This window comes from Aptenodytes patagonicus, chromosome 5 (genome assembly GCF_965638725.1).
Source record: "Aptenodytes patagonicus chromosome 5, bAptPat1.pri.cur, whole genome shotgun sequence".
NCBI classification, from domain to species: Eukaryota; Metazoa; Chordata; class Aves; order Sphenisciformes; family Spheniscidae; genus Aptenodytes; species Aptenodytes patagonicus.
In genome coordinates, this window is record NC_134953.1 from 63,994,748 (window position 1) to 64,020,896 (window position 26,149).

General features: G+C 42.7%; 1 protein-coding gene across 3 annotated transcripts in view; it reads left to right on the plus strand.

Moving 5' to 3' along the window:
- Nucleotides 1-4,647: 4,647 nt before the first annotated feature.
- The window catches only part of RAB3B (RAB3B, member RAS oncogene family), a 76,384-nt gene continuing 54,882 nt past the window's right edge, over nucleotides 4,648-26,149 (plus strand). The window contains exons 1-2 of one of the 3 annotated variants that reach the window (XM_076340213.1): nucleotides 4,648-4,754; nucleotides 17,205-17,432. In XM_076340213.1, the coding sequence (XP_076196328.1) occupies nucleotides 17,205-17,432 (228 nt within the window). In that variant the 5' untranslated portion in view covers nucleotides 4,648-4,754. Of the gene's footprint in view, nucleotides 4,755-5,150; nucleotides 5,190-6,369; nucleotides 6,393-17,204; nucleotides 17,433-26,149 lie in introns of those variants that run through there. The other 2 variants (XM_076340212.1, XM_076340211.1) reach the window with 2 other exon arrangements.

Below are 26,149 nucleotides of genomic sequence, written 5' to 3' on the forward strand. Positions count from 1 at the left end.
GATATTATTAAACCCGTATGAATGCAAGGTCATATATCCTTAGAGGTGATGAAACTTTTCTTAACTTTTGGCAAGAGGAGAGGCATTTACATTTGCATTGTGCTGTGATACTTCTTTGCAGCTGAACCAGTATTATGCCTGATTGGGTTTGCCCAACAAGGAGAACCACTCCAGGGCTATTCCTTCACAACCGTGGCTATAGGTGGATGAAAAATTGAGACCTGAGGATGGAGACTTAGAAAGCAATAAAAGTGGAATTACACCAAGCAGAACTCTGTCCAGAGAGCAGGATAAAAAGGGGAACTTCACTGCAAGTTCATGCTCATCTCAAAGAAAGCAAAGCCAAAGGATGAAGTTTATCTAAAAGGTTGCATCCCACTTCCAGACAGCTGTGTAAGTTGTCTTTGGGGCTAACTGGACAGGGGAGCTTGCTGCCTGGAGGGAACCAGGAAACAATCATGAAGGTCTGTCAAAATGGTAAAAGTCACTTTGTCTCAAAACTATTTGGCATACTAACTCATTTTCCCTCTCTTCCTCCAAGAAACAGATGCTGATTTGTTAAGCAGCTTAGTCAAATAAGCTGAGTTTGCTTTTCCTTTCAAAGTTTGTCTAGTGTAAGGAGTGGCTGCATACAGTTCCCAGGCCTGCCATTGTCCGGGGAGCACCACTCCTGCCAGAGGTGGTGATTCACGCTTGCAGCGCCAGCCAGGTGCCACCACGTCAGCATGCCCTGAGGAGGAGGAATCTCCACTGACAGCTGCCAGCCAGTTCCTGTGGCCTGTCACAGGCAGTGGGGACAGGGTTCAAGACTTGAGTGATCCTCTCCAGGCTGTGACAAATGTCATGGCACAATTTTGTAATGACTACATCTGCAGTAGGTTCCTTTGATTAGAGACCAAAAAAAAAGAGATATCCGAAACTTCTCCGTTCGTAACTATGCTGGAAGCAGGGACTGGCTGACCTGTGCTTACAGCGTTCCAGGTTCTGCCTCAGAACAGCAAGGGAGGCTGTTATACACCACCCCATGCTGGCACTCGTCCTAGGACGGGGCAGAGCGGCCCATCAAGCAAGGTGCGGGGAGCAGGCAGGGTACGTCCCAGGCATGGGATCAGCAAGTGGGTGGGTGCTGTAAAACCAATTGAGCATTTCTGAGCTGCTCCCATGTTCATCTTTCCTCCGACCAGCACAGGTGTCTCCTCCTCTGTTTCCCATGTCCCTGCCATGAAGGGGAGACAACCTCCTAGAGTTTCCCCCCTCTCAAAAGGGCATGATCCCATTGCTGCCACTCCAAGCCAGGGCAAGGGAGTGAAGGCCTGCAGGAGCTGCGGGAAGAGCCAGGACAGGGCTGACAGGGCAGGCCAGTCTGGACTGAATTTGGCTAAGGCTGTAGGTAACTGGTTGCTGGTTAGAGATAATTTGTTGGTATATACTCATTTTTGGGCCATTTTGCACATGCACAGCATGGCGTAGGTAGACATGCTGCAGAAATATGAATCGATAAGAACTGCAGATGTTCTCCCCGCTTTCTGAGTGTGTTTCAGGACACAACATAACATGCTGTGCATAAAAGAAGCTGTTGGCAGCACAGCCGACAGCACATTGGCAGCACAGTCAAATTTGGATGTCACTGTATTATGCTATTTCTAATATTATGAACAGCTTTCAAAATCCCATTTGTAAGGATTTTGGTGCATTAGCCCTGTTAAAGAGAACGGAATTGGCATACGTCTTGGGGACACAGCATGGGGCATACATGCTGTTTATTCCACAATGAAGTGAAGAAGCGCCTGGGTGAGTGCTACTTATTCAAATAAGGAGGATATTGTTTTCTCCTTGTAGTTGGCATGTTTTCACTTAGCTTCCCCAGACAACAGCTGGTAATGAGCTGAAACTGCTGCTCTGTGTGCAAACTGTGCTTCTTTGGGATACAATTTTGTCTATGTATGCCCAATGCTTATCATGAGCTTAGACAATGAGTGTTTTAGACTCAGGGTTAGTATTATTACTGCTTGCACCATCGCACATAGCAGATCATCATCCTTGATTTAAGTGCTGTGGTGCTGCTCTTGCTGTAGTAATAAATAAAGCAATAAGTAAAATGCTGTTTTTAGAAAAGAGGGAACTGAAAAGATTAAAATTGTTTCCTTAGGTCAATTGCACTGTGTGAGGATGCAGTAACTTGAATTAGAAATGTTGGCAGAGTAGTAGAATACGCATATTGTGCTTAATAAGTGTGCTTGCATGACTGCTGTGAGAGGGTCAGATAGATCCACATGTCAGAAAACAAGATAAAGCATAACATCTGCTCTTCCCTTCCACCTCCGTGGGCTTGTGGGAGTTCTCTCCTGTTCCCTCATTTGCTCATCTATAAATCGAAAATAATACAGACCTCCCTTACTGCAAGTTGTGTAAGCAACTCATGACCGTGCAACGTTAAATCCTGGAAGGAAAGTGCACTAGGAGAGCTAACAATATTCACTCCATAAATTATAGAAACGTGGCTAAACAAAATGATAGAAAGAATCACTACAAATTCCCCTGTCTCCTAATTACCTGGGTGCATTCCTTCTTCTCTTGATTAGCCCCGACTGAGAAAGGGCTTTTATAATGCTCCAGTGCAGCTGGATATAAACACTGGCATTTCAGGGATGGCGCGAAATCTGCAAATGCCTTTGGAAGTTAGGCTGAACAGTGGCTCTGTGCTTGTCATGGGATCTGAAATCAGGCGATCACTAAGCAGATGCCCAAGTGAGCCTAAGTTATAACATGCCCTTTGCATCAAAGGTGTAGGTATCTGCCCATGACCACTGCCTTCCATGTTGGTGCTTTATAGGGCTGTTGGCTCACAATGCTTTTCTAGATTGAGCATCAGTCAGCAGGCAGAGGGAAAAGCATTATCACCATCACCATAGACACCGTGTTGGGTAGAGTGGAAGTCAGGTTTTGGAAAAGGCAGAAAACACGTTTCCCAGAGCAATGAGAGGATTGCAAGGGGCTAGAAAGACTTTTGTAGGTGTCAAGCCTGTTAGGCTGTCTTTGAAATAACTATTGTAATGAGTCTGGGATTTTGTTATGGTATCAATTATTTCAAGTTGCCTACACAAAGCTGATACCTTGCTTAAGGTTTAAATCAGGGCCTGGCTTATATAACAATAAATTTAGTTGGGGTCTCGATGGCAAATAAACATTGTCATTCTAGATGAGGGTAGAAAATCACTCCGATGCTGGGTAGAATTGTCCCCTGGGCCACCTGGCAGATAGCTCTGACTTGAATAAAATGGAGAAGCTGTATGGCATCTCTGACCTGCAGTGAGGTGTTCCTCGAAGCTTCTCTGCAACTCTCCTGTGGCCGCTCCTAAAATGCAGACCTTGGCTATACACTAGTTATATAGCACTGCCACACTCTTTGGATTTCTACATTCTCACAGTACTGTTAACTAGTCAGCTACCCTTGGGAAAATGTAGCAATAAAAACAAATTACAGGCTCCTTTAAAGTGGCTAAACAGTTACAAAGCTAAAGCTTGTCCAAGGGCTGGTTGACTTACAAGCCAGTCCAAAGGTGGTTACTGGAGATCACCAGATGTGCAAAAAGCTTTTACAAGTAGACAAAGTGATCTCTGTCCTGTCTGGGCAGTGTCCAAGCTGAGTCAAAGTGGTGCACATCAAACACAATGGCACAACTGGGCAGGAAGGGAACGGTGCTCTGAGGGACATGGCAGGGTGCAGAGGTACCTGCACTCCCCAATTTTAGAGCCCCAAGTTCAGAGGTGGTCCCTGGAGGCTGCTTAGCTAGTCAATGAGAGAAGATAGGAACTCTGCAACTCCAGTATCTTTAGTTGGCTCCTGCTCTGGCCTCCCATCGCAAGGAGCCACCCTCTCCTGGGGCTGATCAAGAACCTTGTCTTTGTGCTTAGGCACTGGCTTAAAGCCCAGCAGTGGGAAAACACACTGCCATCTTTGCTGGCTGTTTGGGAAGCACCTCATTAGTTATGTCAGAGACATGTTTAAAATTTTGTTTACTTTCTCTAGGGGATCATGTCTGAAAGCTGTTTCGGTTTCCCAGCAAGGGACAGGCCACAGTCAGGTCTCTGATTTTGAACTTGGGTCTGTTTGTAGGATTTTAAAGCCAAGAGGGTCTACTGTAACCACTTCATCAGACCTCCTTCAGACAAGCAATTTAGAGAGATCGCAGCCACTGCCTCATTTGTCTTGTCTTCTCACCAGTAGAGAGGTAGTTCCTGATGCCACAGCCACCATCACTAGGCTTCAGAGTTAACAGTTCTACCGAAGTGAATTCCAGACCGTGTAGAGAGTGCAACAAGAATGACAAGTTAGGGTCGCACCTGGGAGGGCGTTCCCTGCCACCGGCGCTCCAGGAAGGCCCGAGGTGATTCACATCCCCGGAGGCGGAGCACGGGGCGGGGGCGCATGGCGAGCACCTGGACGGAGTCCCCGGAGGGCTCGGGCCTCCTGCCTTCTTTTCTGCCTTCCTTCCACTGACGGATGGCGCCCGCTCGGTGCGGAGCGGCGCCGCGCACGGCTGGGACACCCCCTCAGCCCCCGCCGGGACTCCCGCGCTGCAGCCCCGCCGTTCCCAACCGGCTACCGCACCCCCCACCCGCCGCGGCTCCGCCCCCGGGGCCGCCCCAAGTGCCGGCGGGGGGGCGGCTCCCGCCACGCGAGCAGTGGCCGCGGGACCCACACGGCTCGGCTCGGCTCGGCTCGGCACTGCCCTGCCGCTCATCCGCCTCAGGTAAGAGCCGCGGCCCCGCGGAGGGGGGGGGGCTCCTCCCGCGGCCGGTGCGCGCCGTCGGGGCGCACCCTTCCCCGTCGAAAGTAACGGTGAGGGGGGACGGGCGGCGGGGCGTCGCCCCCCTCAGGCTCCCGCTGCGGGTCGGGAACCGCGCTGCGCCTCACCTCACCGTCCCCGCCGGGCCCCAAAAACTCTTCCCGCCTCCTCGGTCCCGAGCGTCGGGGGGGTTGTCCCCCGGCTGCGCGGGACAGCGGGGGGCGGGCGGGCGGGAGGGAGGCAGGCCAGGGCAGGTGGCAGGAGGTGCCCCGGCTCCCGAGGACCCCCCGCGGGGTGGGCGTCGGCTGCGGTGCCGCGCGGTGCCCGGCAGGATGGGTGCTTTGTGCCCCAGAGGTGTGGTGTGAAAGGGAGACCCTCAGGAGCGACGGGGAGGAGAAGGTAACAGCAGTTAAATCGCTAAAATAAATATTTATCAGTAATAAGAGGTGATATCTGCTTTATCTTCAAAATATCCTGAGCAGGGAGGGAGGCTGGAGACCGGGGCCTTCCCGGCTGTTCTCCAGCTGGTGTGTAACCTTTGTCAGTTCCTGTCACCCTGGGCAGTTGTTTTCTGCTCAGGGAGTTGCAGCACTTAAAAACAAAAACTGTACAGCAGTAAAACAAACTGCCGGGAAACGCAGGAGTTCTTTTTTGTTGCTGCTGCTCTTTGAAGGGGAGAGACCTGCTGCTGCTGGACTGCACGGCTTTGATCGGTGCTCGCTGCAGAACACCCACCTGCAGATTTGCTGCTTCGCCATACGGGTGGAAGAACGGACGTGCAGGCTGTGTGTACATCCATGCTGCCCTATAGCAGTAGGCAGTGAGCCCGTTTCATGAAGCCATCATGAAGATTGATCGTGAAGATCAATCATTCTAATTTAATTCATAAAAAGTATAAACTCTCCAATTTCTCTAGTTTATGCTGTACAAAATACGTGCTCTTTTTGCTGTATGTTCTGAGACTATACATTGTTTTTTCCCCTGATGTTTTCTCTATGCTTGCCAGCAGCAAGGCAGTGTCACCTGAGGCACACGGTAACATTGTGCTGTGGGGATCGCAGGCAATATCGCTAACACCAGCACAAGCATTTCCACCTTTTTGCCTCCCAAGGTTCTGTCTCCACACTGTGCTTTCCTTCTTATGGCACGAGCAGTGGTGTGTTTGTGCAGTGCATCAGGTTGATCTGACCTAAATTAAGACTAACCTGACCAAAAAAAAAAGGGGGGGTGTGTTAATTTTAACCTGGATTTTTCCCTTGGCCTGAGACAATATAAGATTGTGGCCTCAGAAGTTTAATTCATGTTCCTGTGCACTTTCTTGGTGGCAAACTTGCTTTGTTCTTCATTGCTCACTCCTGACCCAGTGCTGCACACTCAGTTGTGCTAGTAACGGTTTGTGGGGCTTCATAGTAGCCTGGATTAGCTCTGGTTTTAAATAAACCTCCTCTTTTAAGTGGGTTTTTTTCCCTCCCTCTTCCTCTCAAGGTGAAAATGTCAATGGAACTATAGTCTTGATCTGTGTATTTGAATATGTATCCAGATCATGGGAGCACTGGTTTTGGATTGTAGTGGGTACAAGATTGAATCCATATGCTGGTGTATGTAAGTGTATAACTAAAAAGCTTATTTCCTGTTATTTGTGCTTGCTATCCTGGAAGTGGTTGTATGTGCATGTACTGAGACCTTGGTGTGATCGCTGCCATCAGGACTGTTTTATCAGGACAATTCGTGTTATAAGTCAGAAGAGAGGCAAATAAACCAATCTTTAAATCAGGCTTCCTTTGCAATTTTGTCAAAACCGTGCTGCCCTGTTTGCAGATCCGATACATTTTCAGGTAACAAATTGAGAAGACTTACTAGCTTTAGGTTTTAATAGCAGTAGTTCTTGCTACACCTAGCTGTAGCGAAGCAATGCATGTAGTATTCATTAGCATGCTAGTTGTCATGTGTCCTGGTTTTGTCAGGGATAGAGTTAATTTCCTTCCTAGTAGCTGGTACAGTGCTGTGTTTTGGATTTAGGATGAGAACAATGTTGATAACACACCGATGTTTTAGTTGTTGCTAGGTAATGCTTACACTAGCCAAGGACTTTTTAGTTTCCCATGCTCTACCAACTGAGAAGGCTGCAGGTGCACAAGAAGCTGGGAGGGGGCACAGCCAAACTGGCCAAAGGGACATTCCATACCATGTGACATCATGCTCAGTACATAAACTGGGGAAAGCTGGCTGGGGGGGCCACTGCTCGGGGGCTGGCTGGGCATCGATCGGCAGGTGGTGAGCAATTGCATTGTGCATCACTTGCTTTGTGTATTATTACATTATTATTATTACATTACTATTATTATTCTATTTCAATTATTAAACTGTTCTTATCTCAACCCACGAGTTTTTCTCACTTGTGCTCTTCCAATTCTCTCCCCCATCCCACCGGGGGTTGGGGAGGGGGGAGTGAGAGAGCGGCTGTGTGGTGCTCAGTTGCCAGCTGAGGTTAAACCACGATATCACGTAATAGTCATGTTAGTTGACTTGCGTGTATTTAAGATAGTTTTTCCTACTTTCGTTTTCACATGGTCTGATGCAGCCCCAGATCAAAATGGGCAGGTCGCAGCATCACATTTCAGGGTCTTGTATCACGCTGGCTGGTCATAGTGCCAGGGAAGGACACTCATGTCCACCTAACCCTCCCCAGTAAGTCCATCTCTGTTCTCTGTTACTAGTTCAGCTTGAGGAAGTAGTTTTTTCTGAGGCAGTGTCCTGAACTGGTAATTTGAGGTATGCTTCTTGCTGTAAAAATGTATCTTGTGCTTACAGTTCAGCAGTACTTAGTGAGCTCTTGTAAATGTCTGCTTAGCTTACTGCAGCACAGTAGTATTTGATCTTTGACATAAGCAATAAGACTTATGTTTGGAAGTATTAGCTGATTAAAACATGGGAATTGCGAGGGCGCTTGTTCTAATCCCAGTTAGCAGGTGGCTTAGTTCACAGCGTGGAGAACATCATAGCACAGAGAAATGAAATAACTTGTTCATCACAGATTTTCCGCTTGGAGGCGGAGGACAAAAGGCAGCAAATTAAACTTCTCCTGCACTGCAGAGGCATCCTGACTGGCTCTGTCTCCATGAGGTTCTGGTTTACAGGTGGTTACAAGACAATACCAGCCTCTAGTCACATGATTTGGTCAGGACAGCAGCTTGCTTTTACTTGTAAATGAAAGGTTTTAGACGTGGCGATGCAGAAAAATCTGTAACTCTGTCTCTTGCGCAGTGGTGGAGGGGTGTCTACCTGAATCTGCACGTGACCTGACTCTAGCTCCAGATAGTATGAATTCCATCATGTACCTGAACTTGCCTTATGTTCCACCACCGTGGGAGGGCGTGGTCACAGCTTCTTCCATGGAGGGCTGTATCCCATCGCAGAATGTAGCTGTGCCCTGCCTTCCAGCTGGGGAAGGATCAGCAGGGTGTTACACGTGTCTTGTAGCAGAGTTGGTACCAATTAATCTTGTGTGTTGCTCTGGGTGCTTTTATGTCACTGCTACTCCAGTCTATTCAGTAGTGAGATGTTTGGAAATATTTCACTATTGCCAGTTCATTCTTGGAGAAACTAAGGCAGAACTGCAAGGCTGGAGAGCTGATGAGAAGGGGACTGAAGTCCGTTATCTCAGCCATCGCTGCAATGTTTGTAACAGGAAGCAAGGGCTTTAATGACAGTGAGTTTTGTAATAGCGATCAACCTCTTCAGCTCGCACTGTTCTCTGGAGACAGGGATGGATTCAGGGTCAGCCTCAGCTAGCAGTTCTGTAGGTCCAGAAATTGGCTGGCTCCTGGGGTTCCCAAACTCAATGGAATATTCAGGGAATTGCAGAAATCTTCTCTGCATCCACTCTTTAGGGCATAAAGAGGTTGTAAATCTCTTGTTCCATGCATCCTTTGGGAGAGAGCTGAGCTGGGCTCAATTAGTGGCTCCCCTTTAGAAGGGGAGATCTTTGTGCTGTTAAATATTTTTCTCTGTATCTTCTGGAGTAGTGTGTTTGCCAACAGCCATGGAACTATGTGATGATAAAAGAGCTGCAATAAGAACACTCATAGAAGAGAGTAAAAGATATGGGAACTTTTATTTCTTTACATTTTTTGCCATTGTAAAATTAGAGTGACTAATTCCTCCTTCCTGAGAGTTTTGTTGTGGCTCTAAAATGGACTTTAAGGATGTTGAACATTATGTAGGAAATGGGAGAGGCATGGCTCCAGACACAGAGAGACATTTGGCTCAAGGAAGTCTTTCTAACAGTCTCAGCCTGCTGCCTAACAAAATGTTGTTGTAAAGTTAGAGAGTTGATAGGAAGAGGGCGATATCTGCGGGTTCTTGACTTTTGTTCCACACCCAGCAGATTCTTAGCAGACTTTTTAAAGCCTGTGTTCCCAAATCTGAATGGGTAATAATAATAAAAAATAACCACCTACATTGTTTAGAGGTTTTTATCCTTCAGTTGTCATGCATATATTGAACTCATTTGTAGCATGTGAATTCCAGACCAAATCCACTACAAGCATCTTCTTGCAAAGACTTCTGGACTCATTAATAAATCAATTTTAGTTTTTGCTGTCAAGATGAGGGGCTCACATTTTTAAAGTAATAAACATAGATTTAATTTTCTTTCTGTTTACACTGTTGAATTATTTTTGTTCTAGATCTATCAATTAGGTTATTTGGATGACACCTCAAAATCAAGTTCTGGACAGTACCAAAGTGTGAGCCAGAGGCTGTCATGGGGAGCAACTGTTGCAGAAGGCAGGGGTGTGAGAACAGGAGGAAGCATAACCGATACCGAAAAATGTGCAATACTTTGGGCAAGAGCAAGGTGCTGTCTTGTTGCCAAATGAGGTGATTGTCGATTGTGTGGATCGTGAGAAAGGATTTGTCCTTGTTTGATCCAAATTCTGACCTGGAATAAGTGGCTGCAGCTTGTTATTTACATAAGGTCTGAGTTTGTCCACGTGTTTTGGCAGTCTCCACAAGGCAAGATAATGTAAATCGAGATGACAAATGGTGGTTTACCTGTGTTTACTGGAGAGGAAATGCACCAGAGACGAAGTTGGCCTTTAGATTATATTAGCCATGAAAAAGAGGACTAAATTCTGTTATGTTTTTCTGCTCTAAATCTAGAATAACTATTACTTTAAGGCAGTTATTTTTGTATAGATGTGCTGTAAGGGGGGTTGCAGACATTTCCATGTCCCATTGCAGTTTGCCTTTGCAGCACAGTAGACTTTGACCCAGGCTTTGTGCGAAACACCAATGTATACAGATACATTTCAGCTGCTCCTTGGTTCCATTTACTTTGCTGCCTTCCTGCAGGAAAGGTGTAACGATTCCTATCTGAGGTTTTGCATCCACTTGTAGGATTTATCTGAAACTTCTATTTTAGATTAACCTAGATAATGTCCCTTTAATAAATTTTAAACTGATGGCTCCAAATATCTGCTGTTATCTTAATATCTGTCACTATCTCAAGCGCTGTTTCCGTTCTCTTTGTATGCTACAGGGCTTTCCCCTTTAACTTCAGCGAAGGAAGCTCAGACCTTTACACAGCAGTGTGTTCACAGTCTAACCTGCCTACCCATTAGTCTCTTGCATAATATTCTCATTATCCATCTCTACTGTAAACATTGTAATCCTTTTGCTTCTACATCACAGGTTCAACAGTGTGACCACTCTCTTGATTCATATACTCACAGCAAAGCCTCCATCTGTCTCATGGATTATAGATTTAAATTGGTAACTATTACTTGCTTGCAATATTTATTAGCAGTTATGTTAATTACTTATACTATGTTTTCTGCTTCTGATAAATCTCTCTTGTAGTACTAGCATTTGTATAAGACTCCGTAAGGTCACGGCCTTATTTCCTTTATGAGCTTTATTCTTAGGACAGCATGCATTGGCTGTAAAAAAAATTCCATTACTTGATAGAAATCTGATACAGGATTTAATTTAATTCCTGAAAAAGAAAAGCAAAAATATTTTTTTCAGTTGACAGAGCACATAAAGGAGTGAGACTTTATAATAGAGAATTGACATAGATGTGTAATTTGTGAACTAGAGTATTTTTAATGTAGATGCACTTTTCAAGACTTTTTGGGGAAAAAAACCCCACAAGGTATTAACTCTCTTGAAAAGAAGTTACGCTGCATGTCAGTAATGTCTCTCATGGACTACTGCTAAGCTGTAAATATTAGAGATGAAGAAGTCTTTTGGTTTAGCTACTTTTGTTTCTTCCCTACCATATAACTTACAGAATAGTGCCACAGTCTTTTAGCATCTTCAGAGCTGTCTACAATGTTCCTGTCCTATGTTTCTATAAGAGCCTTGGCAGATGTGTGATCTATTCGACTTCAGCACAGTATATTGACTTTAGCACTATGTATGTGTTTTGTTTTGTGGTTTTTTTTTTAACTTCTACCTTTATTTAGCCTCATTATTTCTGCTTTTACTAAATGGGTGTATCTAGTAATCTCTTTGCTTCCTTCCACACTCCTCAGTAGCCTATGGATAGCCAGGAGTCTAACAGGTACAGCTGTGTTTGAGTGTGCCCCTTCTCTTGTTGCCTGCTGTTACTATTTATTCCTTCCAGACTGATAGTCATTAACTTCTTTTTCAGTTTTTCTCTGTTGGCTGATCTTGAGCACTGGAACTCAGGAACAATAAAATGGAAGTAAGAAAAAGGAAGTTTGGACTCTGAAATAAAGGAATGGTTTAACACTGGTAGCTCTGTAAGGCAGTAAAATAGTATGTCAGGAGAAACAGCAGAAGCTCAGTTGCTGAACAGACACACAAAATGAGGCTGGACCCAGCCTGGAGTAACATGCTGTCATAAGATCTTTGACTCTTAGAAATATAAAGGGGCAGTTTCACCCAGCCGTGGTTTAACCTCAGTCGGCAACTGAGCACCACACAGCTGCTCACTCACTCTCCCTCCCCCCCCCCCCCCCCCGCGATGGGACTGGGGAGAGAATTGGAAGAGTAAAAGTGAGAAAACTCATGGGTTGAGATAAAAACAGTTTAATAATTGAAATAGAATAAAATTCTAATAATAATAAGAATACACAAAGCAAGTGATGCACAATGCAATTGCTCACCACCTGCCAACTGATGCCCAGCCAGTCCCCGAGCAGTGGCCCCCCCGGCCAGCTTTCCCCCAGTTTATGTACTGAGCATGACATCACATGGTATGGAATGTCCCTTTGGCCAGTTTGGGTCAGCTGTCCTGGCTGTGCCCCCTCCCAGCTTCTTGTGCACCCCCAGCCTTCTCAGTCAGTAGAGCACGGGAAGCTAAAAAGTCCTTGACTAGTGTAAGCACTACTTAGCAACAACTAAAACATTGGTGTGTTATCAACATTATTCTCATCCTAAATCCAAAACACAGCACTGTACCAGCTACTAGGAAGAAAATTAACTCCATCCCAACCGAAACCAGGACAACCCCCATCTTCTCATCTGCCTAATAAAAGAAACGTGTGTGTGTGCTAGCAGGTGATGATGAAACGGTTAAACAGTCACATTTAAATTGCCACTGGTCCTCTATAACACAAAACATATGTAGTAAATTTCAGTTTTGGCTTTAAAAATAAAGCAGTGACCAATATTAAAAGATGTTTTTACTGTTAGAAATGCACAGAACTTGTAATACACAGAATAAACAGGTTCATAACAAGTTGAAATTGCAGATATGTCTTCGTGTGCAGTTTGAAGTATAAGTTCCATCAGCGTGACCACGTTTCATGGTTAACTGAGGTGACTGACAGCAGACAAGGTAACCGTTTTCCAAAGGCAATTCAGACTTCTTCCTCGCAGTGTTGTGAGAGAGAGTGTGATCTGGAAACGGCCATGTCTGTGGACAGACCCATGTGGTTGCTAATACAGAGATGCCTAAACTTCCAAGGTAATGATCAGATTTCTTGTTTCTTGTCTGTGAGTGGATAGAGAAGAACAGCCCTCCATTAGTTTGTAGCCAAAATGATAAAGGCTGGAAACACTTGAATTCAACATCAATTTTTTTTTTTGGAAATAAATGGATGGCAAGATATACCAGTTGATTTCTAGCCAACACCATGAGCTTTAGACAGTTCATGTACTGCTTTTCACTGAAGGTAGCTGTAGGGAGTAAATACTGCAGAACTGGGGCAGCAGTGACCACTTTTAGTGATTTGTAAGAACAGTAACACTTTGATGGTTCATTTTGCACTACAAAACAGTTTGATTCTTCACCATGATGCTGGTCACAAATTAAAGAGCACAGCTGTGTGGAATCATCTGTATGACACATTTCAGTGAGTACTGAAAGCAGTGAAGACTGGTTTCCCATGGAGGTGTCTTATGGTGATAGACTTCTTTTTTTTTAAACTTCATTAGACCAAAATAGAAAATAAAGGCAGGAGAGACACCTTGACTGAGGAACGTATTCTTTGGTGGCTAATAAGCTCTGATTAAGATTTTATTGCTTTAGAGCATTTGTAGCATCCTCCTCCTGTGTGGTTTCTCTGTCTAATAAAAGATGAGCTCACACTGCAGGCTTTTTCCTCAACAGGGAAATATTAAGGTATCTCATAGCTACATAACTGCCTATTCTCACAAAATTAGCTGGAAGTGGATGTGTTTGAGACCTTGTTCCCATTGCTAAAGCATATGGAGAAAACAGGTTGTCAATATTAGTATGCTCTTAGCTACAAAGAAGTGGGATACCCAGGCAAAGAACTAAATGATGCAAGGTCTCATACTGAAGTGTTCTCAAGGACAATCTGATTGGCAGCTTTTTCTTCTCCTGTGTAATGAGTTTTCTGTAATGTAGCTAAATCTTTCCTGTATAGGTATTTTCTTGAGGATTATTCCAAGGCAGTCAAAATGGAAACAGTCACGAGCCTCTCTTTTGCATTCTGCGTGCCAGTCATATTTGACTTGGTCTTCTGTAACAAAACCCTAGTTAGTCTGCACGTGCTTGTAAAACAGCAGAGATGCTGCTGTATTTGAAGTCATCCTAAGCAAAGAGTGTATGTAGTTGTGTACCCAAAGAGCAGGGGGTTACACTTCAACTAAACATCCTTTCACCAAGGAGGGAATAAAATTCTCTGGGAGCGATGGCTGTGCGAGCTGTTTTGACGAGTTGGACAGGAGCTGCCCGACATGGGCGTGTTGTTGCCTTTTCCCTCTGCTGCTGATGCTGAATCTCCACCAGGTGCAGATGGCCTGCAGGAGATGTGGTTTTGTGGATCTTTCTCTCAGTAGCATAGCAACTGCCATTGCTTCTCACTGCTCGGTCCTCTCTGCTTGGCTCCCTCAGCTGTGCTGGATCAGGAACTGAACCAACTTTAAAAACAGCCCTGCAAAACAGGAGAAGTTGTAGGAGGATTTATTTTTAACTGGGGTCTCTCTGTTCTTTGAACCAGCTCTCTGCGTGGTCCTCAGGACTGGCATAACTAGGGAGTGCTTGGAGCAGGGGTGTGGGACAAGAAGTGGGGAAGAGGAAGAGATGGGAGGAGAGTTGGGAGAAAGGTCTGCTGGTTCCTGGCTTCAGGATTCAAGCACAAATTCAGGGGCAGCCCTGTGAATGCTTTCAGCCCAAATGCTGATGGAGTACAGCTTCCGTAATGATCTGCAATCAGAGGAGTAATCAGTAATTAGTACTAAAGTCCTTTCAGTTTCACTCTATTGACCAGAGGAGGGAAAAGGGAAAAGTCAGATTTAAGCAAGGGGATGGAATTCTCTTTGAAGTTTTTGTGCTCCGATGCCGCCTCTAATAATTCAAGGAGCCGGCCTGCAGCATCTTCAGCGTAGCACAGTGGCACGCGCAGGCCAGCGAGTGTTGTGCTTCTATGACAACAGCCCCACGTTCTGTGCAAGTATCATTTGATCTTATTTTCTGCATTGTGCTTCTAACAAAGCTGCTCTAGTGGGCCACATTCTGTAATTGCTTTTTTAACTGAGATCTGAAAGTCGCATTTGTAGCCAGGTACACTTTTGATTGTAGCAATCTAGGGGAGTTAATAGAAGCAGCAGTGTTTCATTTAAAAGATCAGCTTGTAGTATGTGGACGGATTCTGTGAAGGCGGGGGTAGAAAGAAGGTATTGATTCCTGTATGATTAATGGAATACTTCTTTGTTAAAGGTCTGCCTCTGAATCTTTAAATGACCAGGCTTCAAGTGATGAGGGCATCTCACTTTTTTCAAGCCTCTGTGAGTGGGATGGAGAAGTAGAGATTTTTAATTTTTTTTTTCCTTCTTTAGTAAGTGCACATGTGTTCTCAGGGGCATTTGTGGAAGTTGTGTATGTGTATGAGAAAGATAAATTACTCAAATAGAGAACTTCTTACTGTCTTCCAGCTTGGTGATGGTACAAATCAACAAATTGTCTGGATTCATAATTTTTGCAGCTGAGATTTCTAACATTTGAACTGAGGCAGTGAGTGCATTGGCCTGAGTGTGTGTGTGTAGGTCAGTTGGATGTTGAATTCTTCATTTCAGAAACTCCTGTTAAGAACTACAAGGCATGAGTAGAAGAGTCCTTTTCTGATACACTGGTGAGAAGAAAATTTGTACTTGGGTTTTCTGGAGTGCTTGTAAAGGACTGTGGACTTACTGAATAGCGGTTCAGTTCAGAAGAGCGTGTATCAGAATTGTGTTGTATCCTACAGAGAATCACTTGTGGGAAGATTTTACTGTGTTTAGTGCAGCTATTGACTATTAAGCTATGGAGAAAGTTCTTCAGAAACTGTCCTTGTTAATGCAATCTGTGAAGGAAATGTCTGCTGCACCAGCCCTTTTCTGTGTGAGAAAGTTGCATGTGTTTAGTTGGAGATAAACCATCATGCGTATTTTACTGAAGTTTAAACTGGGTTGGTTTTGGTTTGTTTCCCCTCTGTTGGGAATTTAAGTTAAATTGTCATCCCAATTTGAATTGCCTTTGGACAGCGTTTTGGTTTATAGCTGTTTTACTACAGTGAGTTTTGAACTATTTGTTTTGGTTTGGTTTTTTCAGTGAGTGAGTGAAGTCCTGTGTGCGGGTGAGACTTGCTAAGAAGGAAAGTATTTGGGCACATGGTAAGAGTAGACATTGGTGGGAGTTTTGTTCCCAAAGATGCCCACGAATCTGAGTTGAGAGGAAAATTAACTTATTTCTTTGGATGCCAGGGCAAGAAGAGGCTGGTCTCCACTCAGTGCTTTCTGACACTGCACACAAGTAGCACATGTCCTAGTTTGAACAAGTAGCTGCTAATCAGACCTGTGCTGTCATTGCCCCAGTTTGCACAATCCTGTGACTGGTTTTAAGGAGCCGAGACCTTTGCTTGTTTTACATGGGGTAGATTTTGAAACGGCATTAGAGATTAAAAGTGTGGTATATGTGTTAAAGGGTAAAGTTTCCTTTTTCTCTTCTCTGTAGTAATTTAGTTTGTGTAGCTGTCTTCTGCTCTGTACTAACAGAGATGAAAAGTCAGGGCCTTGCCTTCTCCCATGGAGTATCTGAGCTGCATATGTTAAAGCAGCCGGGGCTGCTCAGTGAATTCCACCCGTCTTGATATTTCAGATTCCACAGTTGTTTTTTGGTTTCTGAATCCAGTTCAGGGTCACAAGAGAAGGAGGGATCTCTGAGGCTGCATCTTTCTTCCTCCCCACCCTACTAATATCCCCAACTCTCACATCCCCATAATAAAAAGTGATAATTTATCTGTTCCAAATGCTGCCTGCAGCCCCACTGAGCCCTCAGGTTTTATGCAGGTGCTGTTTATTTTAATTGCAGTCTTGAGAGTAGATAGGTGTTGGATGGATTCAAAGTTCTCAGCTGAAATTCCTGGTGTTTCATCTTCTCTGATTGCCTTTTTTTTTTTTTCCTTCTGTAAATGCTGAGGACAGAACTTTTCTGAGGATAAAATGGTGGTGGTGCATGTGCTAGAAATGCAGATTTTCCCTAGTAGTCATAAAAGGAATTATTTAGGTTTACCTGCCTTGGAGGCTGCTTAATGAATTGCATAGTTGGATGCACTGTCAAAGATTTTAGTTCTTGGTTGCAGTACTCCAGTTTATTTGAGCAACAGAAGTGGCACCCTGCCACAGGAGTAAAGAATGCTGTTTCCCCACTAGTATTTGAACAATCTGTAATAGCCATCTGTTATTCTTTTAAACACAAAGCAGTGCAACAGGTGTATTTCTTGGGTTTGGAAATCTTACCAGTACAAGTGGATAATAGAAATTTAAAGCCAGGATTTAAAAGAGGATTTCAAGGTGTCTTCCTCTTTATTCAGCAGATACAGTGGTTATGATATTAGAAAGAAGAGAGAGAAGCTAAACGTATGGTACACAGTTAAGGAAAACAAATGCTGAACTGCTCTTAAATCTGTTCTTTTTCAATGTTTGTCATTTTCTTAGATGGCTTCAGTAACAGATGCCAGATACAGGCAGAAAGATACTTCAGATCAAAATTTTGATTACATGTTCAAACTCCTGATCATTGGCAACAGCAGCGTGGGTAAAACATCATTCCTCTTCAGATATGCCGATGACACTTTCACACCAGCCTTCGTTAGCACAGTAGGAATTGACTTCAAAGTGAAAACAGTTTATAGGAATGACAAGCGGGTGAAACTGCAGATTTGGGTAAGTGCCAGCGTTTTCAAAAATGCTTTATATTAATCCCAGCAAGGATATGACGGTAAAAAATAGCTTGTTTGGAAGTAGATTTTTGGATTAATACAGATTTTGATTGTTCATAAGTTTTGTGTGGCTGTATCATTTGTATCCCTGCAGTATAGCTGAGTAAGTTCTCTTTGTATTGCTGTCTCACTCAACTGGTGGGATTCCTGGTATGGTCTTAAGCAGCTGCTCTGTGTTCTCAGGAGTCAGTGTATTATTAAACTGCAACAAACCCAAAGCAGGTCCGGAGCCCTTTAGTAGCGCTTTTTGAGTGAGCCCTAGTAGGTGAAGAAATTCAGTGAGCGCTCAATGAGAGAACGCTACACATAGCTTCTACTATCAGCTTATGTCCTCCAAAGAAGATACTTGTATCTTCCTGCAACTCGTACCTGCTCAGCAGCGCCAAGCCAGCTTATTTCATCCATCCAGGATTCCTCAGGGGGAAGACAGAGGTATGCTTCAAACCATCTCTGCTGACATGACTTCTTGGTAAATCAAATCGTAAGAGAACTTGTGCAGGTAAGCTGGAGGCTCCCTCTGCTCAAACACCCAGTCATGGGACATTTTCAGCCTTTTTGAATTACAGCATCCTAACCTAGTTAAAAAAAAAAAAGTTCCTGAGCTGCAGAGTGGAAGGCCAAGCAATTGTCAGTAGCTCATGATGTTCCTTTTTATGGAAAGCAAGTGTTTTCTTTTATTTTACTTGCTGGCAAATGACTTAAACCCTATGGTGCAAATGCAATTTATCCTGACAGTGCTTAAACCCTCTGTGTCCCAGAGAATTACTCAGTGTGTTTAAAAAAACTAGGCTCAGATTACTGTGTTTTAAAGTACCATGGGGCTCCAGCTGGAATTCCAGTTAGCAGGATTGTTCTCTTCTGTTTTGCATAAAACGAAAAGATCTCAAATAGAAGGTATGAGGCTAATATTCTCTTAAACAATTTCAAAGGAGTTAGCTTACTAACTCAAAGTAGCTGCCTACTTAGTGGTTTCTCCCACAAGTTAAGCTTAAAGTTTAGACTTGAAGGTAAGTTGAAACTGTATAGCATTTCTACCCTAATCCTGCCCCAGATAAGAGCACAGTCTTCTAATTGATCTATATACACTTGATTTATAATTAATCTTTAATTATTGCATTTAAATGTAATATTATAGTAATCACATTGGTTTTTTTAATTTATCGTGACAGTCTTAGATTCTTACTAGTTTATTGTGACTATTCAAGATGAGAAACTTTTATTTCTGTGTTGCCAGGTACAAGATACAACAAATTATTTAATAAAAGATCCTTTTCATGTTGCAAAATTCTGGCATTGAAACTAACATAGATAACCTGACATGAAACTGTTTGATTTAATTTAGGGTTTAGGTAATAAGGATGTTTGTACTTCAGGCCCTGTAAGCAACTAAAGACGATTTCCATCCAGTTTGTCTTTCTTAATCTTGGAACATGAAATTCTGTAATAAGTTGTGTAAAAGCAAGATGGAAAGTGCCATGAAATATTTGGTTTGTTTTTTTTCCCCCCCCCCCAAAGATACTGGGATTAAAATGAATTAAGCAATAATCTTAATGAAATCTGTTTGAAGGCGTTGGAGGGAAAAAGGCTTTAATAACCTTAAATTCTTATGAAAAGAGATGTCAGGTGGCTTCCTCAGAGGACCTGTAATATTGGAATTACCAACACCACTGTTGATTTAAAATTTCTTTTCAATAAAAGGTTCATGTAAGTGTTTGACAGTTTCCAGAGTGACTCGTGTTCTTTTCTTCTCTCTTTCTGTGCTCCTTGCATGGATCCCTGATGTGAGTCGTGATTTAAGGACCTTAACAAAAACATTAAGTGTGTACCTCTCTAAAAACCACAATATTTGAACTTGTTTACCTCCTGCCTGATCTGAGACTAAACTTGTAATTTCAGTGTATTCTTCAAGATACAGGTAGTAGTGGGGGCCATTAGCATACCAAAACTATGCCTTCCTGTGTGTTGGAAGGAAGAGTTTTCTTACCAACCTGTCTTTCAATTACTTTTTAAAATGATTTACAGCCGCTATTGAGTTTCTGTGAGTGTGGGACCCTGTGGCTCCATTGAACACTTCGCTTTTACTTACAACTTCCCAGTTATATTGACTTTTTTTTTTTACTTATGCTCCCCCTAAGCTTGATGTTAAGTCTTACCTGAATCAGGTTTAATGTGAAACTAAGTGAAGAAGGAAGAAGGTACAAGTGTTTAAATTAACCACTTCAAATGTCTTTATAAAATCCAGAGAGGAGCACTTCTAGGAACCTCTAATGTTCTCCGCTCTGTGGAGCCAGGTCTCCTTCAGTTCATGGGGGCTTGTGGAGCTCTTAAGTGTATGCAGCTGTGGCAGATGGGAGGTGCTCAAGGGCTGTGCCCAAATAACCTTGGTTTGTGTCCTACAAATCTCAAGGCGGGGGAAGTTACTACTGCTGTGCTGTGATCCAGAGAGATCAGTGATCATTGGGACTTCCTACACTGACTTTTGCCTGTGTTGAACAGAGAAGCAGAATATTTGGGTGTAGGACCCCAGCTACAAAGAGCTCCTTGGGTTTTCTTAAAGCTAAGAAAAATTCACACCGCTTCAAGTGCCAAGCAGCTGCACGTAAAGACTAACAGCATGTTGCTGTGTCAGTAAATGTCTTTCTGATCTATCTTGCAGTTAATATCTCCAGTAGAATTTGATGAGCGTTTTTAAGCTAGAGATCTAGCTTTTGTGTTTGTGCTGAATTTGAGAAAGTCAGTATTTTGTGAATCAGGATTTGACAAGCTGTCAGGTGTAATGATCAAAAAAGAGCGCTGCTGTGTTCAATTTTGATGTCATTAGTGGGCCCCTTGCTTTGTTGACATTAACACTTCAATCACTCAGATTGATATTTTAGTAAGATTCCTATCAGTTATGCTAGTGACCTAGCAGTCTGGGAAATGATCTGCTTTGAAAAGACTTGAAAGGAGTATCTCTTGAGTTTGAGAGGAGTGAGACACAGCAAAGATATTCGTGGTGCTTTTAAGGTAGAATGATAGTTCTGCTGATAGAGAAAAAACAGTAAAATGGTCTGGAGAGGGGTTATATGAAATAATGTTTTGTGGTGTTTTTTTTTTTTTTCTTTGTTAAAGAACTCCAAGATCAGCTGACTCTGTTTTAATGTCAAGTCTTTTCTGTCTTGTTTAAGAATGGTGGTTTTCAGTAAATTGAATAAATGACCTTTACTGAGAAAGTTCATTTTGTAGTTGGATGAGGTTTGGTAACTTAAACATTTCTAATTTAAAATATTACTTATGTAAATATATTAATATAGTATGTAGATATTCTGATATCTACATAAATGTAATTCTTTGATTAGATTTTTTTTTCATGCTACTGCCATCTGTAATAATACTTTCATATAAAGCATCTCCCTTACGATATATTTGTAAGGAGCCGATTTGTAATATCTCTCTGCATGTGGGGTGGACATGTGGATTATTTCTTTCTTGACCAACAGTTTTGTATTCCCAGAGTTGCTAATTACTGAAGGAAAGCTATTATATTTTCAGTTAGGTATGTTTTTTATTATAAATGAATCTCAAAGGTAACATTATTATATTCTTAGCAAATGCATACAGTTAATACTCAATGCAGCGTTCAGGTTGCCTAGCAGCTAGAGAAGGCCACTTTGTCCAGATCCAGATGGAAGCAGGGTGAATGAATAAAAGCGATTTTTGATTTTAAGTGAGAGCAATGTGAGATTTCTTTTTTGCCTTCTTCTGTGTGTTTGTGCGTCTCTTGGTGGTAAGTAGTAATGGTGGTAAGTAGTAATAATGGCAGAACTCTCGAGCAACATAGCATTGAGGTTAACTGCTGAGGGGCAAACTCTGGTCCTTCACACTGGCCCAGTCTAGGTTAATTCCATGAGCTCTTTGGATAGTAACACAAATTTACTGATGGAAAATCATTGGCAGTGTTTAGCCCAAAACACTTGCACGCTACAACAATTTGCATACCACACTATGTGCTTTGTGTGAGGAATTTCTTTACACTTTCATTATACTTTTGTACAGCACCCTACACAGTGGAGCCTCATTTTTGTTGCACATACCAAACATATATGTGACGAATAAGAAACATAATTAAATACAGGGTTTGGCAGCTGATGTTACAGTTGCAACTACTTTCAACCCCCTTTTTTTAAAGGCTAATAGAGGTTAAATTTAACTTCAGGCTAAAAGGCAAAAAGGTGTGATGTTCAGATGGAGACAGCATATTTAGACTGCAGTATGATTTTTCTTTTAAGGTGCTGCTTATCAGTTTTAAACTGCTAGGATGAGTATAGGTTTTTCTTTCCCATTAACAAAAATGTTTCCATGGCTTAACTGCTGAAACCTGTAGGGGTCTGAGATTAGCTGTAGTGGATGTCTGAAACGTTACAGCTTTCAGGCACAGCTGGGAAGAGGGTGAAAAGCAACATTACTCTGTTTTTGTGGGAAGGATCTTTACAAACAGAAATATGACAACTGCTAATTATGCTGAGTGGCAGTTACCATTACAAAACAAAAAAAGTGTAAACCAAAATAAAACCCAAGCTGCGTAGCTGTCCCGAAGGCAAATATGCAGTGTTTTTAAAAGCTTTTTGTATCAGTTGTCGCCTGGATGACAGGATGCTACTGCGCTGCTCGCCTCATAGGGAAGGGATTCAAAGAAGTAACACTGGTAACTAAGTTCACTTTTTAATTTAAGAGCGGTAAAATTAGAACACTGTCATACTTGATTGTAAATTTTAATGTTAATTGCACACTTAACGAAAAGCTAATTATGCATTTCAGATGAGAGAATCATCTATTCCCCTGGCATGCCATTCCCATCATGTTTTTGCAAAGTTCCTTATAAGCACTGACTTTAAACTTGAATGCTTGCACAAAACTTGTTTCTAAAAAAAAGAGATAAGAGTTCTGTAATTTAATATATAGATGTGATAGCCATGGATACCTCTAAAGATATAATGGGCCTGATTCTGCTCAGTAGATTGACAGCTGTTGTGAAATCCTCTGATTTGCTGTTTAGACAAAGAACTAAAATGGACAAAGTCATGATAGTGAAAAGAACAGGTTGATCCTTGTATGAGAGGCAAGGATTACGTCTTATTTGCAGCACTGAGGACTTACTGGGTCCCAGGAATGAAAATCGTCAGGGGTGAGTGGATATAAAGCACTACTTCTGATGTTAAAACACAATGCAAAATATTTGACTGGAGAAGAGATACAATAACAGTGACGGTAATTCAATTCCAAGGTCTTGGTTATATCCCAAGTAATAATATCTTCCCTACTTTGGGAAGAACTTGGTGCTCATGCCCCTCTTAATGGTCTTTAAGATTAAAGTTGCAAGAGCAATACAAGGGACAGAAATAAAAACCTGGGTGGTTAGTTAAGTTTTTATTTTTATCCCACTCACTATTGAATTTATTTAACAGACTAAGCTTGCTGAGCAGGGCATTCCTGTATTTGCAGTTAAACAGTTGACATGGAAGGTTTATTTCTGTTTATAGTTAATCACCTCAATCCATTGTTATCTCATTATAACTCTACAGTGAAGGCCAAATTCAACTTCAGTCTAAGCTCTGTTACTGCTGGAGTTACTCCTGCTTACCATATTGAATTTACTCTCACTGCAAGGTGTAGTATCTCTTTTCACGCTACATCTTTGCAGAGTTACTAGGTATATGGAGAATTTGCCCTTGTTTGGTGCATTACAATAAAATGAAAAAAGTTACAATATTGCATTCAGAGGTACCAGAGTGTATCCAGGAGCAGGGTTGAGTGCATTTTTGTTAAGAGCTGCTGATAATTCAAAGGTTTGGACCTTTTCTAGAGCAAATGGGCCAATGTTAACTAGTTGCCCAATAGGGGGAAAGCTGTACTTGGAAAACTTCAAGGGAAATTCTTCAGCTGATGTAGTAAGGCAGTTAAGCTTTGAAAGGACAAACAGGTTGCTGATCTCCTGACCTTTTGCATTTAATGCTTTTTACAGCAGAAATTCAGAACAGATATTGGTACTTTCCAGTAATCATTTTACATAGTCTTAGACTCATGTGCCTCAAAACGTTTTCTGGTTGTCCTTGTCTTATCAGAATCACCCTTACTATGGTTTTCTTTCACAGTGTTATCTTCCACATAATGATTAGGTATATTCTATATTTAAATACGCTTGGTTACGCTGTGATCAGTGACAAGATAATACAGTGGGCAGAATTTATGAGTTCTCATAGTATTTGTCTCAAGTGAGGACATACTTAAACTGTGTTGTAAGTTTTTGGTCAATGAGAAAATATAACTATTTATTGAGCTTATTCACATTTATAACTTTCATGCATTGTGTTGTCTACTGCAGTATCATGTTTATGCAACACTTATGAGTAGGCTGAATGGCTGATTTTAGAGATAAAAACAGGAACCCAAGACCACAAAAACTGGTTTTCAGATGTGAGAAATTGTACCTTGTAGCACAACTGGAGTACCTGGGAGTTTAGAAGTGGGTACTTTGTAATGTATTTTCTGTTGTCTAGCTATTTAATGTTATCCTGATTCATTAAACAGCGTGAACTAAGCTCCCAGATGTTGACCACTGATTTTCTGTATTTCTGTCGGCAAGGCTATTTTCAGTCATGTGGAGGGAAGGTCGTATGAGTATCCCTGTGTCGTGGTTTAACCTCAGTTGGCAACTGAGCACCACACAGCCGCTCGCTCACTCCCCTGCCCCCGGTGGGATGGGGAAGAGAATTGGGAGAGTAAAAGTGAGAAAATTCATGGGTTGAGATAAAAACAGTTTAATAATTGAAATAAAATAAAATACTACTACTAATAGTAATAATAAGAATAATATACAAAGCAAGTGATGCACAGTACAATTGCTCACCACCTGCCAACCGATGCCCAGCCAGTCCCTGAGCAGCACCCCCTCCCCCGCCAGCTTTCCCCAGTTTATGTACTGAGCATGATGTCACATGGTATGGAATGTCCCTTTGGCCAGTTTGGGTCAGCTGTCCTGGCTGTGCCCCCTCCCAGCTTCTTGTGCACCCCCAGCCTTCTCAGTCGGTAGAGCATGGGAAGCTGAAAAGTCCTTGGTTAGTGTAAGCACTACCTAGCAACAACTAAAACATCGGTGTGTTATCAACATTATTCTCATCCTAAATCCAAACCACAGCACTGTACCAGCTACTAGGAAGGAAATTAACTCTATCCCTGCCAAAACCAGGACATCCTGAAGCACCTTTTGATTTGTTAGAAAGGTGAATGAGTGATGGCCCTTCCAGTGCAGGGGAAATGGTGACGTTATTCCCTATCCACAACATAAAATCATCTGTGGTTTGATTTTTTTGTTTGTTTTAATAAACAGGTCCCCAAAAAGACCTTTTACCTGGTTATTGTAGTTAAATTGTGCTGAAGCTGCAGTGTAACCACAGTGTGCTCAGAGATCCACCTGACTGCTGTGTGTAGTTATGTCGGAAGGCAGCAGCACTGGACTCTATGGATGTGGATGGCGCTGACAGAAGGAAATACTGGTGAGAAGCACCAGAAACTGGACAAAAATGCAGCACACTCTTGCAGTGTGGAGAACTGGTAGGTCTATGGCTGGCTGGCCAGGTTCTCCCATCTGCAGAACAACATAATGTTTCAGGAGACACAGAAATCTAGGTTGAGATCAGGTGAGCCGTTCTGGTTGCCCAGCAAATATTAATGAGAGTGGCAAAGTGGGAAACATATAAATCCTGTTTGGGGATAGATATATCTTTCACTAGCAGCTTAGCACCTTGCATTTTATAGTCAGGGACTACTGCAGCCTGAAAGTGTATCCTAGGCATTCTAGTGTGTCCTTCTCTGCTTCTGTCACAGTCCAGGCTTTGCTATGTTGCTAAGATGTTCATCCTTCCAAATGGAGCTGCTGGTCCCAAGCGTTTTACCTAGCTCACACATGGCATCCTGCGCTTCTGTTGTGCACTTTCATCTTGTTTGAAAAGTCCTTTGGTTTTGCTAATTCTGCTTCTCATCCATTTCTTTGCTAATCGTATATCAGATACTCATTGCTTTGCTACTAATTTATGTTAGAAACTGAAACAGAAGGAGGCAAGAGAGTTTGAAACTGTGGAGGAGCCAGGTGTAAGTGGAGTGGATAAATGCGCACTATGTTATCAGCTGCTGTGCTTTATTAACTGAAATAACTTCATATGGTGTAAGACTCAAGTGATTAAACTTTGTGTCTTACTTAAAGAAGGCTCAGTGATGATATTTTCTTAGCCAGATTCTGGCTGGCTAGTCACTCTGACAGACAGATGACAGACATCTGCACCAGTGCTAGAAGGTAAAGTCATGAAGGGAGAGCAGTGTGTGTAGATACATGTGCGTGCATATGCTACTGATGTCTGTCAAGTGTTACTGTCTCTCCACTTTTCTTGTAGCCAGCGTGATAAAATAAAAGAGAACTCACGGGATCTGTGCGTAGGATGTTTACTAGGCAGGATATTCACCCTAATGCTGCTTTTGCTTTTGCATATGCTTATTCAAAGATCCACCTGCTGCTTCCCCTCCTTTGGTCCCTACATCAGTGATAATGCTGTGGCAGTTCTGAAGTCACCAAGCGTTTGAGTGCCATGGTAACTGTATCGCGGTCCGCTGACTGCCAGCAGGCACTGA